The sequence below is a fragment of the Leptonotus elevatus genome, chromosome 4, assembly GCF_054856555.1.
Source record: "Leptonotus elevatus isolate MCC_2025b chromosome 4, RoL_Lele_1.0, whole genome shotgun sequence".
NCBI classification, from domain to species: Eukaryota; Metazoa; Chordata; class Actinopteri; order Syngnathiformes; family Syngnathidae; genus Leptonotus; species Leptonotus elevatus.
This window is the reverse complement of record NC_141242.1, coordinates 7,400,007-7,416,253: the sequence shown is the minus strand read 5'-3', so window position 1 is coordinate 7,416,253 and position 16,247 is coordinate 7,400,007. Positions and strand designations below refer to the sequence as shown.

Here is a 16,247-nt window from a genome sequence, read left to right as displayed (position 1 = left end):
TGGGTTAATCATCGTCAGTTTTGATTGATTTTAGAACATTCTATAAAATCACCCCAAAAATCTGTTTTGAAAAATGGTAAGACAGAGATGCTCATTTTTGACGTAATAATAAAATAACTGTAAATTTGAAAATATGACTTATGTATATCTCAAAGCAATACAAAATAAACATGCATATCATGTGCATGTGTGATGTCATGCCCACGTCAACTCAAGACAGCTGCCCACTGTGTATCATTCATGAACCCATTTATTCCACCAACAGTGGACCCCATTCAATTTGAATTGCCACTTATCGTTCCCCAATTTATTCTTTCGGATTTCCTATTTTTTCCCAGCAATCCTCACCACAAGTTGCTCAGGCCAGAAGCACGAGTCCGCCAGCACGGTTTCAAGAGCAAGGATGTAATACCAGGAGACAACAGGAGAGGTGAAAGAAGCCACTGGAAGGCAACAACAGTGCTTGTTATCGTGCCCTTAATGCAAAGAGGATCATGAGGAGCACAAACTGTCAAAAACAGACTCGGTGAGGTGCAGTCTGTGCTCACTCACCATTGCTGCGCCATTTTCTCCACAGATGGGAGTATTATCTTTAGCTTTTTTTTTTTAACCAGTGTATGTATTATTTATGCTACGCATTTAGCATGAACCACCTTGGACGGCCACCGTTATACAACAGTGCATTGTTTATGCAAATTCCTGCATTGTGAACGTACCTTCAGTGCATCGCTGATTTTTCTGACTTCCCTTGAACTATTCAATGACGCTCCAGTTGGAGGTTATAAAACTAAATACACAAAAATGATTACACGCATTGTATTTTTAAATATAGCACATATTTCGTTTTAGAATTATCGTTAGTGCTAAAGCTAGCAGTACATGGGAAATATGGCTACTAGCATCGAATTCCGGGAGTGATAATCATTCTAATAACAAATATTCACACAGGAATGCTGTAGTAAGGTATACAGACACGTAATATAATACTCAGGTATTCTTCTTAATATTATACTCAGTCACATATATGCTTCCTAATTTGTGAACAACGAATTATATCTATATATATTTAAAAAAAAGTCTACGTTCTTCTACTCTTTTGTAATTTATTTTATATCTCTACGTATGTACCGCACTACACTGACCCCAACAGGCCAATGCACGCACAGCAGGGACAGAAAAAAAATAAAATATATTTTTTACTGGTACTGTAAATATTATTTTACTTGTTACTAATTTATGTGTTTGGTGTCCTTTTAAGTCATTTGGTAGTTGAATAAAGTTAAGGTTCTGAAAAAAATATTTCTGAGTAATATATATATATGAATATTTTATAAATCGTGATTTCAATATCAGTCAAAGTAGACACGATTCTTTTTTGGTCCCTCCCCATAATCACCCAGCCCTACCATGAATGTGAGTGGCGATGTTTGAGGACACGTGCACTTGATAAGACTGTAACCCGCCAATACATACGACATTGGATATAAACCTGACTGAAACACCTGCAATGACACAAAAGGCTTTTTAATCTGAAATGTGCCAAAACAAGAAACAGCATTGATATGACACCAAGAGATTCAAAAATAAATCTCCTCTAGAGAGATAACAGTCATGTGAAGTTGAAGTAAAGTAAGGTGCATCATGTCAATACAGATGAAATGCAGTCCTGGGTAATGATTGTCACTACGTCATTGCTTCCGTAGAGGCCAAAATGCAAGCGACAAAGTCAATGAATCAATTCATCGTAACTGATAACAAATGGCATTTGTTTAATGCAAACAGATGATTTTTCTTTTTTCCACATGTAACGACACATGATATGCGTGGGTGTTGAATTGGTCAGATAAAAGCTTCTTTTTTTTTTTGGTAAAATCTAAAATTTAATTTACAGTCTCACAGAGCGAGAGAAAGAGAACGAGAGAATTTCATTTTAAAACGCTTCACAAAATTACATCTTACAAGATGATACATTTGATGTGTTGGTGTTATGTACATCAGTGGGTACCCTTTTATGTGTTCATGCTCATCTTTTCTTTTTTTTAAATGTAATTCTAATGTCACACGGATTAAACTTACCATCACTAATAATATAAATGAACAAATAAAGAAATTAGCCGTATAAATACCAAACATAAAGGTCAAAGCCATCCTCTGACACCCTGTACAGACATTTGCAAGAAAAGTTCCGACACAGAAAAACAACACGAGATCCAGTCAGTTCGTTAATGAGGAGCAAATCCAAAAGTTGAGACGTGTTTTTGATGCAGTCAGCGCATAAACTCTGCTGACCTGAATATCATAACCTCATTTACACTGCAACACAAATGAAGCTCTTCACTTTGACCCCGCATCTCATCACTGTGTGCTCATTACAGCGGAGAAAAGGACCGACTGCGACTGACGACATTTTGTATCCATGCTTTAAAAAAAAAAAAAAAATCAATGAGATCATGTCTGTCATGTTTACACTGCTCGTCATCTCATCTACGTCTGCCATGTGATGCCTGTAGATCAGGGGTGGGCAAAGTGGTATGGAGGACCATGACTGCCAACATTTAAAATAAATAAATGTTTAAATAAATCACTAAATGAATAAAAGTGAAAATAGAAATGGATATAAAAAATATATAATTCAAAAATTAAATACAAATGTATGTGTGTGTGTGTGTATACATATATATATATATATATATATAGTTGTTTTTATTTCCTTTTATATTTATTTTTTGGGGATTTAATTTTCCAATTATATATTTTTTATATCCGTTTTTATTTTCACTTTTAGTCATTTATTTTGAATTTTGGCAGTTTTTCTCCTCCATAAAGTAGGGCCTGTGGACCATTTACAGCCCGCTTCGTTCTTTATTTTGGCCCACTGAACACTTAAATATATATATATTACCTTTTTAATAGTTAATTTATTTTAAATGATAAATTAGTAAAATCACTATATTCAAATAATACAATTAGAGGGACTGTTTATTATTAAAATAAACCCATCCATCCATGTTCTACACCGCCTGTCTTCATTAGGGTCACGGTTACTACAGTATTTTACATATTTTACACAAATCTTAAAAGTGGGAGTTGCAATTTAAAAACAAAACAAAAAAACACTTGTCATATTTGTTAACAGTCATCATGGCTTGTCAGTATTACATGCTAAATATGTGTGAAAAACAAAAAAAAAGCTTCTAATTTGATAATCAAGAAACCATTCCACCTAAGGAAAAACAACCAATCACGGCGAGAAGACGTGACTTACGAGGTGTCAATCATTTGTTGAATACTTGCGGCAAATACATCGCGAGTACTACCGTGCGGCTTTGCCAAAAATAAAACTTAAAGGGGACGTAAAAAAAAATCTTGACAATGATATGTTCTATGCAGCCCCACTAGTCTAAATACGATATATTGCGTTAGTGGAATATGAGTTAAGCAACAAAATTCAGGAGTTTTTATCAATACCAGAAGGCGGCCATTTGGCTACTTGCTGTCGACTGAATATGACATCAATGTTGCTCAGGTCTCATGTAACAACCAATCACGGCTCAGCTTCACAAAACAGGTGAGCTGTGATTGGTCATTGCTTGAGCCCTGAGCAACTGTGATGTCATCTTCAGTCGACAGCAAGTGGCAAAATGGCCGCCACCTGAGATGGATACAAAACGCTGGATTTTGCTGCATAACTCATATTCCACAAATGTAGTGTTAATCCGAATGTCATGTTTAGATTTGTGAGGTCAGATATAACATTATTGTTAAGATATGTTTAAGGTTGACTTCATTTTAAGTCATGCCTTCTGTTTGTTTGTTCTTCCTCAGTTTTTTTTTTTTGGAGCGCGTATCAAATTACAGGCCCAGATGTTGGCAGAGACAGCAGATTTTTTTTCACATTGACAAGTCATACTGGCTATTTTGATAAACATGACAAAAGTTGTTCTTTTTCTTTTGAAAACTGCAAACTCCCTCTTCCAAACATTTTTCTTTCTGGCCATTTTCAAATTAAATATGGCCCTTGAGCTCAAAAGCTTTCCCACCCCTGCTGTACATCATAAATCCAAACTGCTGTACACTCTTAACTGGGGCTGGCACAACCGTTACTCACGTCAACCACATTTTGCCCTTCTATAAACTCAAGTGAAGGACGACTCTGTCCCTGTAAATAACTTATCCGTCCAATCCAAGCGTGGCAGCCTCCGCTCCCTCTTGTCGATCCGCCTTCCGCTCCAGAGCGTCCATAAAGATCCAGGAAGCAGTCTGGGGGATTTTGGAAAATAAAATAGGTGACTGATTGCTGGTGTGTGGGCTTTCCTCCTTTCCTTTCGGGTCCAAAAGAGCTGTGGCTGTCACGTCCTTGTTGACCACATGAAGACAAAGGGACTGTATGAAAACTGACGGGAGTGTTTCCAGCGTGCCGGGTCGGGCCCTCTAGAGGAGTGAGCTGGGGCTCTCCGGGTGTGGCGGCGGGGGTGTGTGCGTGGGGCTGTGGCGCATGGGCAGAATGTCATAGTGGGCGGAGATGTGGCCGGCGCGGGAGAGGTCGTACGGGTTCTGGGAGAAGCCGGTGGCCATCCCGTTGGGCCCTTGCAAAACACTCACTGTGGGCTCTGCGATTGCTTGAGGGACAAAGGGGGGTTGGGGGGGGGGGGGCAAGAAGGGAAGGGTGGTCAGTAAAATATTTACAACACCAGTGTTTCCCAAACTTTATTGAGCCAAGGCTCACAGTTTACATTTGAAAAATTTCATGGCACAAAATGTCACAGAAATGACATACTGTATTTTTCCGACTATAAGTCACAAAAAAAAATTAAAAAATCACTTTGGCTCAGGTGCAACTTTGAATTACAGCTCGCACTGGCATCCAAAATCCCCGTTCCCTAATTGTGTTGACTTTCTTTTGGCGGATTGGAAATTGTTATTGGTGAATTACCACTGGTGGCCAGAAGGTGGTGTTAATGCACAAAAAATATATGGCAACCGGCAAAAGAAAATAGAAGAAGAACATGCCAAGAAGAAGACAAACTTCTCAAAACCACATGAGAATCAGTTTTTCAATTCTTGGGGGAAATACGTCAAAACCACATTATTATATAAACTTGGAAAATTAGACATTGCTTAAGATATTGGAATAAACGGACAGTAAAAAAAAATTTCTTCACAAACATCGATACAAAATGTGACAAATTTTTGATACTTAAAAAAAAACAGTAAAAACAAACCATGTTATACTTGAGAAATTACAGTCATTGTACCTCTAATTGTTCTGCCAAAGATATATTATTTGTTGTAATTAAATAATAATTTTGTGACCAACTAGGTCTCTCACGAGTTATTTGGAATCATTGGACTACATTATTACGAAAACAGTCAACTTGTTCTCCAGAGGGTGTCGAACTGAATATAAAAATAAATAAATCCATAAACACAGAATAAGAGTAAAATAAAGGAGGGATTAAATATAGTTTTAAGTTTTTCATCATAGTTTTTATTTCATATTTTTTTTTATTCAGTTCTAATTAGTTTATAGAATGGATTTATAAATTATTTTTAGATACTTTAAAAAAGTAGTTTTAGTATAGTATATAGTATATATATTTTAGTATATATATATATATATATATATATATGAGCGAGAGAGAGAGAGATAATTTGTTGTGTGCAAGGTAAAAAAAAAGAAAAAGAAAAGGTCACTAGATATTGTCAAATAATTTAGGAAACTACAATTCCCCAAACAACAGTTTGACCTTCCTTAAAAATACACAAAACCCAAAAAGTGAATTTACGAAACTGAATTGACAAAGATGAATGGAGGACATTTTTGCTATAATTTTAAAGAAGAAGTTTTGTAAACGTAAAATGTAACTTCAGCTAGTTTCTGTCCTTTTAACATGCTCTCGTTTTGACTTTATTTCATTGCTGATAATGTTTGTCCAATTTCCGTTTTAGTTAGCTTTCAAGTTCTCACCGACATCATAGATGTTCCCTCTCGTGCCTCCCAGGAGGGTGGCGGTGCCCCCGAAGGGCACTTCGCGGTGGGAGGGCGACTTCATCTCCACGTAGCTGCTCTCGGTGTGCTTGCACGCCAGCCCTGGCGGGTCCCTGATTGTGGCGTAGGGGTTCTCGTTGTTGCACGTGGGGCCCTTGATGTAATCTGCCACAACGGAGACAAGCGCATTCAGTCACAGCGAGGATAAAGCCACGGTCGCCGGTGCGTAGCGGTCCCAGCAGAAGAGTAATAAAACCGCTTCTTTAAAAAGTTACACTTGTTCTGCCTCGGCTGAATTATGGCGATGTGAAGTAATGTGGGTAGCGAGAGGAGCGAGCGGATGACTCATCTCATCCATAACAGTCTCATCAGTCAGTCTATGAGGCCTCATTATGGACCACAGTAAGGCTACTTCAGACCTCTCTTCACACTCTTGGGTCTCTGGCAGCCACCAGCGACCGCACAGTGCGGGAGAACAAATAACGCATCGGGCATTGAGCCACTGAGGGCAATTACCACTGGGAGAAAACTGCATGACCTTCTTCAGAAAGATCTCCACAGAAATAATGGAGGGTATGAGAAGATTGGGGTGCGTGTTGCATTCAAGTGGCCAAAGGAACCATTTGGTGAAATTGGCTGAAAGGGGAAGTCGAGTCAAAAATGGGCCCCCACTAGTCGAAACAGTATTTTGATTCATACTGCGGTTGTGGAATACGAATTCATCAGAAGAATCCTAATGTTTTTATCTATCTCAGGGGGCAGCCATTTTGTTATTTTCTACTGCCACTTGTTGTCCACTAAAAATGACATCACCGTGCCTAAAGGCTCTTCTTGCGAACGTCACATGACCAAACCCAGAAAAACAGGTGAGCCGTTCGAGTCATTACCTGAGCCCCTATGATGTCATTTTCAGTTGAAGTGCCAGCAAAAGGCAAAACGGCCGCCTCGAGATAGTGGGGGCACATAGAACCAATTTTTGTAAAGACAATTTTCAACTTTATTAGTGCCAGGAAAGTCGAACAAGACACGCACGCACACACACACACACTTGTACTTACTACTACTATAATTGTGAGGACACCCATAGACATAATGCAGTTCCTAGCCCCTCCCCCTAACCCCAACCATCAAAAATGATTGCCTACCCCCATTCCTTACCCTAACCTCATCCATAACCCAATTCAAACATAAACTCTAAAACCAAGTCTTGACCCTCAGAAAGAAAAATATCCTCAATCTGTTGGTTAAAGATGTATTTCGGTCCTCACAATTTAGTATGTACGCACGCACGCACACACGTGCGGTGATGCTGAAAATGAATTATTTACCTTTCCTGGAGCCTCTCAGAGCCTGCGTCTCCCCCTGTTGAACATCTGCTGCAAAATGTCAAAAGATGAAAGTCAGACGTCGCATAATTCGCACAATCTGCGGCTAACTTTTTGTTTTGGCACAACGTAGTACTTCTTTGTAGTATATATATATATATATTTCAATGAGAATACTTTTTAAGTTGCAAGTTATCACACGTCCATAACCTCCTCCAGTCAACAGAGGTCAGGATGGGATATTTTCAAAATCATGGAGAAGAGACTCTTCACCAGCCCTCCATCATCGAAATCACGAAGCACATGCATCGACATCGAGACAAAGCACCACTGAACAAAAACGTCACACAAGTATTGATCTCGTCTCAATTAGCACATATTAATTAATTGAACCTTCTGCCATTGAGATGAAGTCTTAAACTGCTCTGCTAGACACGATATGTCGTTGGTAGAGTATAGATCATTAAAAAAATATACATTACTTGTAAATAACGTTTAGAACAATACAAGAGGGAGATTGCAATAAAAAACGGACTTTTTGTCATATTGTCAAAACAATTGACTTGACCATGACAAATATAATTTGTTAAAAAAAAAAAAAATCAGCCATCTTTGTCCCCATTTGTTTTGCCTCTACCTTGTTGCACAAGAACTGCTTTATTCCAAACTGACATTTGAAAACCTTTCGGCTATACAAGTAGTACATGCTCACTCGCTGATTTTTTTTTTTATATACACAAAAAACTGCAAGAGTGCAGTGATCCTTTTTTGTTGTTGTGACGTAGTTTGAATGCTCATGCAATCTGTTTTCACACTTTTCAGCATTTGTTATTTTCAAAACTTGCCACATTTTCAACATTTTCAGTTTCAATCTAAAAAATAACACCAGAACTGAAAACTAAATTGAGAATTCATAGAAATGGTGTCAGATACCTTAACAGCTCATGCCAAGACAAGACCTTTGATGTCTTTTGTGCACTTTATTCATCTTTAACTTGAGTATTTTTTCTGACAACTTACTTTTTTTTCTCCCTACATTTGAAAACAGATATCTGTACTTTCTACTTTGTCAAACCCAGGCTCATAACTTTTACCAACGTCCACGGCTGACAATGCAGGGGAAAAAAAAAGCAAGACGCAAATAGACTGCGGTTCATATCTTGATTGGGTGAGATCCAGCGGACATTTTAAGGCAGAAAAAAAAAAACAGGGACAGCAGTCACATGAATAAATGTGAACCAGGGAGCACTAATGACGACGTCAACAGATTGGGAGAATTGTTTGATGATATCGGTTACAAGACTAACACGTGGCGAATGCATTTTGCATTTTGGCAGCCTAGAAACCAACTGCTTCTACCACATTTTCCATCTAATCGGAAAAACAAAAAAAAAACAAATACGGTGTATTTTTTCCCCCTCCATAGTTATCCGTCGCTAATTTAGCATTTTTGGTTATTCACTTCAGAGTTGCAGAACAATGGAGTTGGGAACACATTGATACCGATTATTAGTAGTCTAGTAGGGGGGGGGGGATTGGCGTCAACATGTTTTCAAAAACAAATGCCAATCTTGACGCATGTTTATCAAACAATTTCTCAGACTTTTCAAAATGTAGATTTTTTTTTTTTAAATATTAGACAATTGAGATCCTTTTAAATTTCTAACAAAACATAAAGGGAGCTCCCAAGGTTATTAGTATGTCTTAAAAAGTTTATTGGAAAGTTAAGCAAGGAAAATACCATACCTCTCCATACAAAGTATTCACATGACGTCACCGACCCCCACCTATCGACCCAGCACGCCTTTGTTGGGGCAAACAGAAAGCGAGACAACGCATGCAAATGCTGAGGAGCGTCGGTCCGGTCCGGGCACTATCGGCAAATGTCTGCAATCCAATCGATTCCGCTAACCAAACGTTTCAACGTGTACCGCTGCAAAGAATGTTGAGCTAAATCTTCCGCACACATCTTGCTTGCACAAGTAACGTTAAAGGAAGCTGGGGGTGACATTCATCAATAACAAAAGAACATTCGGCGTAAATACAATAGAAGCAACGTTGACCCACCATGAGGGGCGGACTCGCGATCCCGTGACGTCAGTGAATACTATGTATAGTAGGGGTGTGAATTGCCGAGTAACTGGCGATTGGATTCGTATCACGATTGGATTCGATACCGATGAATCCCGATACGAAACTATAAATTGATTATTGCGATTTTTTAAAACTCAAATTTAGAACATACTAATCAGTAAACTTGTACATGTACACTGTAAGATTTGTATGCAAATGTATCTATTTATCTGAAAATTCAGGTTGCAGTCTGTTTGTTTGAACAGCACTGAAATAAAATATTAACGCTTAATGTTCCATTAATATAACATTCTTCCATGCTTAAATCCTAACCCTAAGTAAGACGTTTTGTTGAATATTCCTATTAATTTTTTATTTTTTTTTAATTGATTCGGCCGCATATTGAATCGATTCGAGAATTGCGCGCTGTAATATCGCGATATATTGCCGGATAAATTTTTTCTAACACCCCTAATGTATAGTTTTCTACAGTAAATATTTTTTCCCCAAAATGTAGAAATACCTGAAATCTTAATATTTCAAATTTCCTTGTTTTAATGTCCAACAAAAACAAATGGTTCAGAAGTTAAAGTTAACTGAAAATTTAAATAAATAGCTCCCTGAGAATTATTATTATTTTTTTTAGATTTACCTTATATCAGCCTTTTAAAATATTTGTTAAAGAGTGCATTCTCATTTCCTGTCTAAAATAGAATTCAACTTGAGCCCAATGAGAGTACAGAGGTTAACATGATTCGTATATTCAATATATTCTATCTAAAATATAGGATTCTCCAGTGGACATTCAACCATTTCAGCAATTATGGATGTTTCTCTTAATACCACAATTCCTCCAGAGTGCAGTAGCTGACCTGGCGTAAGCCATCACAGAGGAATCCAACACGGGGTGAGAAGGCATACTAACGAGTTCTCACTGACCCGTGTTCTCCTCCGCGCCGCGCCGCTCTCCTTCTAAGACGCATATCAAATGAAAATGAGAGCAAAGGGTTTTTTTTTTTCTAACAAGGAGTCTGTGGTTCATCTTCATTCACAGCAGTGAGGCCAGGTCGCCCGCTAAAGACACGCACGTCTCTGCCCTTGGGGCGGCGGCGCAAAGTCACGATGGATGAGCTTATTCGTGGGGGAATGAGAGAGGCAAACTCACCCAGATCGTTGAGGTTGCAGTAGGCTCTCCATTCGGAAGCGTTTCGGCTTTTCAGAGTGCTCGACTGCGAGGGGGTGAAAGAACGCGGGTTGATTTTGATTTGAGTGCAACTTGTGTGGCGTGTGAGCGTACTTTGAGGGTCAGCGTGGCGTCCAGGTTGCTGGAGATGGTTGATACGACGTTGCACTGGGCCACGGTGTGGTAGCTGGGGTTGGAGAAGCACTGGCCGCTGCCGCCGCTGCCGCCGCCGCCGCCGCCGCCGCTGCCGCCGCCGCTGCTTGGATTGTGGTTGACTTCAGCTGCGCTCGTCTTTATGGCCACGGTGCTGCCACACTCTGACGATTTCAGAAACAATTCATATTCATGTAGACAAGTTATATACACAATGACAGATTTTTTTTTTTTAATCAAATCAGGAGAGGAACTCACTGATCCATCAATTTTCTATAGAGCTTTTTAGGGCTGAATGATTTGAAATCGAATTAATGTGGAAAAAAACACATCAATTTTTTTTTTTTTTACCAAACATAAGCAATTAATTAATCTGTATTACAATAAACAATATTTGATTTATTATACATAAATGTTTTGGTTTTGTAGGTTAGATTTATGCAAAAATAAAGGCAAAACAATTAATATTAGAGATGGCCACGTACTCATACCAGTTACAGTATTGGTATCGGGACAATACCAAGCCTTATTTTAAGGTATTGGTACTCACGACGGCAGCCGACACCAGTATCTAATGCCCTCTTGTGGATGTTTTACGATCAGGAATTAGAAATTAGAAAAGTAAGTTGCCATTAATTTTAAGGGAAAATGCTATGTTGGGATGTGTAGGTCCTTCTTTAAAATTATCTATCAGTGTTGTTGTTGTTTTTTTGTGTGTGTGTGTGTGGGGGGGGGGGGGGTATGTATCAAAAGTACTAGTGGTATCCGTACTTGGTATCGCTGTCAGTTACTACAGTACTCAAGAGTTGAGTGCATGTACTGGTATCAGTCTGAAAAAAAGTGTTACTGAACATCCCTAATTAACTCATTCAAACCCAAAAACGTGTAAATAAGTTTTTTTTAATACTTTGTCCTTCACTCCCAAAAAACGCATTCATACGTTTTTTTGTGTTTTTTTTTTAACGCAAGGAAATTTTGAACATGTCAATAATTTTCTTGTGACAACAAAAAACATTAAAACTGTTGGCGAATGTTTAGCTAATGTGATCTTGAACGACCCTTGGGGAGAAATCAACATTTGCAAACGTTCACCCTTCAATGGGATATGAGCTTTATTAGCGATGTTTTCTTACTGAACACTTGCTTGTTGTCCTCATTCGACCCTATAGACAATATAAAGTCTTTAATGAATCTAACAATATGCATGATTTTGGAGCCGGAGTAGCTAAGGAAAGCCCGAGGGAAGCACAGGAAGAACATACAAACCTGAGAAGGTGTACCTAATGAAGTGCCTTAAAACAAGCGCGGTAAATGAGTACAAGTGATGGAAAGAAGCATAGCAGATCTCACCAGAGAGAGAATAGTCAGTGTTGGTCATCTGCATGGCTTGCGTGTACGACACGCTAGGCTGGATTTCGTGTCCTTTCTCCCGCTGCCTCTGTCTGTACCACACAAACAGGCTGAGCATGGCCATGATGATGAGGAGGAGGAAGATGATGCCCATGACGGCGCCTGCCGACTGGCGCTCCGAGCCGCGGGCCGGGCTAATCTTGGTGTAGGGGTTCAGCTCGTCCATCATGAGAGACGCTATACACAGGACATTGCAGAGTGGTTTGTTAAGACAACGGGTGAGATTTAGAGAAATAAAGTGTTGGATTTTGTAGGCTTGTCACTAATTTCTATTCTATCAAATATTATGATTCATCAAATAAAAATGTATTTTTCATTTGTTTATTGCAAAATATTTTTAACCAAATATTGTTGTTTATCTTTTATTGTTTAATGATTAAACCAAAGTGAAGCAGGGTTGTAATAGCTTTGGAATTTTCATTATAATTAGCTTTTTTTCTTTCTTTCCCATTTTGAGTTTTGTTTTTCACCATTTTTTTAAATTAACAATAGTTTTCAGAGCAAGTTTGTTTTCTTTAGTTTTTGTTTTTTCAACATTGTTTTAGTTTAATTTTTATTTGTTTCAGTATTAGCTTAATAAAAAAAAATTGTGCGAGATTTAAAAGAAAAAAAAATACATATTGGTAAGCTTGAAAGTCTTAAAGGTGTAGGATGTTCTATCCATTATTTTTCTTCTCAAGTGGATTTGTAGTTTGAATTCCTGTTGAGAATAAACATGGTTCTACGTTGAATACATCTTTTTTTTATAAACATAATTTGTAAAATAAATAAATATACTGCCAGTAGATGATGTCGCTTCTACGCAGCAATCAAGTAAAAGACTACAACTCCCAGACCGTTCGACCTTCCTTCTTCCGGCAAAAGGCCGCGGCTGTAATACTGAAATAAATGCATTTAAAACTCATTTGCCAAATTGACGATAATTCAGTAACGGATTTGGTAAATAGTATCAGAGTTTGGTGACCCCTGACCGACGATGTGGTTGCTATGAAAACAAGTTTCCCAACTGTGTTTTTGATCACGATCCAATGAGACGGCCTCGCTCATCTCAGTCATCTGCTCACCTTGATCACAGCGGATTCCTTTATATCCCAGGCTGCAGTAGCATGTCCCGGTCACGTAGTCGCAGGTAGCATTGTTCAGACACTCACACAGCTGCTGACAGCCGTATCCGAATGTACCGGCATGACACTCTGCATGGAGGAGAGGTGCATTACTGCAAAATTAAAGCACTGAGAGAGCGTCTGTATCAAAAATTATTTATAGCACGCCCTCTTATTCTCATCCACTGGGCGTTTTTTTGCACAGAGCTCAATGTGGCGGGCCTACTAAACTCTGCTCGCAACCGGTCCCGATGAAGCCGGTTCGACACGCACACAGGCCCGTGATGTGGTCGCACTCGGCGCCGTTCTGGCAGCGACACACTTCGGAACAATCCCTGCCGTAGAAGCCTGAGGGACAGCCTGGGACGGAGGCGCGAAATGTTGCCAATGGAGGAGAGACGGGAAGACAATGTTGAGACGAGAGCCAAGGTCATTTTGCGGTGCAACAGCAAAATCAATAGCATTCAACGTCTGTGCCGCATGCACAATAAGGGACAACGCGAATGACATCGAATATTTCCTACAGCAGCAGAATATGCTTTGATGTCGATTATTAAACAAAGATATGAATATACTATAAAAGACTGCTGAACCTTGTATGACAGTATATAAGGAACACATTTTGACAGTTTAAGACATATTGAGTCACACTAACTTAGATGAACTCCACAACTGCCGCTTCAAACATGTATTAATTTTTATGCTGCTGTCAACTCGAATCTAAATGATAAAGTGGCTTCCAGCATCTGCCCAGATGTTTCGACAGCGTCTGCGCCTGCTGCAGTTAAGCCACACAACCTCTAGGTGACAGTGTGTGTTTGCTCGAGGACTCACGCTGCGTGCAGTAGAGGCCCGTCCAGCCAGGTCCGCACCGACATTCCCCATCATAGGCACTGCATTGAGCTCCATTGTGACAGTTACACGAGTTGAGACAATCTGGGCCCCAGCGGTCCGAGGGACAGGCTGCACACAACAGAGACATGAGCCAAAGATGAGGAGCAACGTGGGACTTTTTTTTTTTTTTACATCATTATTACGCACGCGTCAAACTATAAAATGGAAAGCTGACAGAATATTAATTGGGAGCTCTTCGCTCAACCACTCTATTATTTGCGAATATAATGAATACATCAGACTCCATTGCCTAAAGCTAAATAACATCTATTAGAAATTATTTCTACTACAACAGAGTAGTCTTGAATAAAGAGTGGTTGACATTATAGAGCATTATACAATTTGGGTTAGTAATACAAATAATGAGAATAAAAGATAATCAATTGGAATAGGTCGTGTACAACAGGGGAAGCTACATTGTTTGTTATGGGGGGTGGGGGGGGGGGGGCAAACTAGCAATATAATCTTATTTTGATGACAGTACCTTTGGTGCGAGAGAGAACTATAACAACACAAACTTACTTGCAGGGGGATATTGAGACCAAAATATCCAGTCAAGTGGGATTACAGTTCTGCAGTAAACTCCCTAGCGAAACTTCGCTACTTTGCAATCCTAAACATTATCGAGAATACTTTTCATATATGAGGTCCTCCTAAAACATTGACTGTGGCAAACCACAAGATTATCAAATGATGAAGAGGGGTGCAAATAGAAGGTTAATTAGAAAATGAGACCAAAGGAGAAAAGAGGGTGGACATACCCTGAGAGCAGTCGTACCCGATCCAACCAGGGAAGCACTGGCAGGATCCATCAATGGGGTTGCAGGTACCGTTGTTGGTGCAGCGGCAAATTTCAGCACAGGCCCTTCCATACCTGCCGCTGGGACAGACTGAAAAAAAAACCCCAACAAGATTACAACCTGATATGATCACACCTGGCAGACACAAATGTGTACAGAGAAACGGGGTCAGAGTCACTGAGTTTTGCAAAAAGGCACGACACTCATTAGCAATATAAAGTGTGCAATACTGAGCAAATTTAATGATGCAGTGACTGGGCAATAATGGAGAATACAGTAATAACAGTAATAACGACACTACTGAGATGTGAACATTGGCAAAAGTGTCTCTCTGAAATCATATGTGAACTGATAAAGAAGTTAATGACAAAATTGATTTGACAATAAAATAGCTATTGGCCCTGCATACATGCAGCAAATGTCATTCAAATCCTTGAGACTATAATAAAACCTCATTAAGGTGGAAGTCAACCAGAAACATTTCTTGACAATAATGTTATATGTGACCTCACTAGCCTAAACATGACATTCTGATTAATATTACATTTGTGGAATATGACTTATGCAGCAAAACCAGCCATTTTTATCCATCTCAGGGGGCGGCCATTTTGCCACTTGCTGTCGACTGAAGAGGACATCACAGTTGCTCAGGGCTCAGGCAACGACCAATCACAGCTCGCCAGTTTTCTGAATCTGAAAGCTGTGATTGGTTGTTAACTTGTTACCTGAGATCTGAGCAACTGTGATGTCATCTTCAGTCGACAGCAAGCGGCAAAATGGCCACCCCCTAAGCAAAATGGCTGCCTTCTCATATTGATTAAAAACGCTGGATTTTGCAGCTTAACTCATATTTCACTAACGCCAGAATACCATGATTAGACTAGCAGGGCTGCATAAGACATATTAATGTGAAGAACATTACATTTTTTGGGTTGACTTTTCCTTTCATGTTTGCAAAGATCACTGGTTAGCACATCCGCACTCAGATCAAAAACTATATGACTAAAATATACTTTCTAAACTGGACTATTAGTTATAAGAAAGTTTGGAATTTCCACAAAATATGAACATACAGAATATGCTACAAGTAATAAAATAAAACTGATGATAATGGGAGCGAGTCAGCAGAAATAAGCAACGGTGAAAATGCAGTTTGACATTGGCTAATGAGAAGGACGGCAGTGTTCATTTGAGTGGACATGAAGTGATGTGCTTCGACACCAAAGAAGTCAATCACCGCCTCCCGTGGCACAATTGCCCCATTTTCACCAACCCGAGCGGAATGACTGATGCGCCACAGTATTAAAATAGACCATG

The 16,247-nt window shown here is 39.3% G+C and overlaps 1 protein-coding gene across 9 annotated transcripts in view; it reads right to left on the bottom strand.

Annotated features, from left to right (window-relative positions):
• Positions 1–3,615: 3,615 nt before the first annotated feature.
• Positions 3,616–16,247, bottom strand: part of megf11 (multiple EGF-like-domains 11) — a 118,632-nt gene continuing 106,000 nt past the window's right edge. For 8 of the 9 annotated variants that reach the window (XM_086074451.1, XM_086074453.1, XM_086074452.1 and 5 more), the window contains 10 exons: positions 14,892–15,020; positions 14,071–14,199; positions 13,468–13,596; positions 13,198–13,326; positions 12,074–12,310; positions 10,685–10,887; positions 10,553–10,616; positions 7,318–7,365; positions 5,969–6,154; positions 3,616–4,619 (listed from right to left, as the gene is read on the bottom strand). In XM_086074451.1, the coding sequence (XP_085930577.1) occupies positions 4,432–4,619; positions 5,969–6,154; positions 7,318–7,365; positions 10,553–10,616; positions 10,685–10,887; positions 12,074–12,310; positions 13,198–13,326; positions 13,468–13,596; positions 14,071–14,199; positions 14,892–15,020 (1,442 nt within the window). In that variant the 3' untranslated portion in view covers positions 3,616–4,431. The remainder of the gene's footprint in view (positions 4,620–5,968; positions 6,155–7,317; positions 7,366–10,552; positions 10,617–10,684; positions 10,888–12,073; positions 12,311–13,197; positions 13,327–13,467; positions 13,597–14,070; positions 14,200–14,891; positions 15,021–16,247) is intronic. The other variant, XM_086074458.1, reaches the window with a different exon arrangement.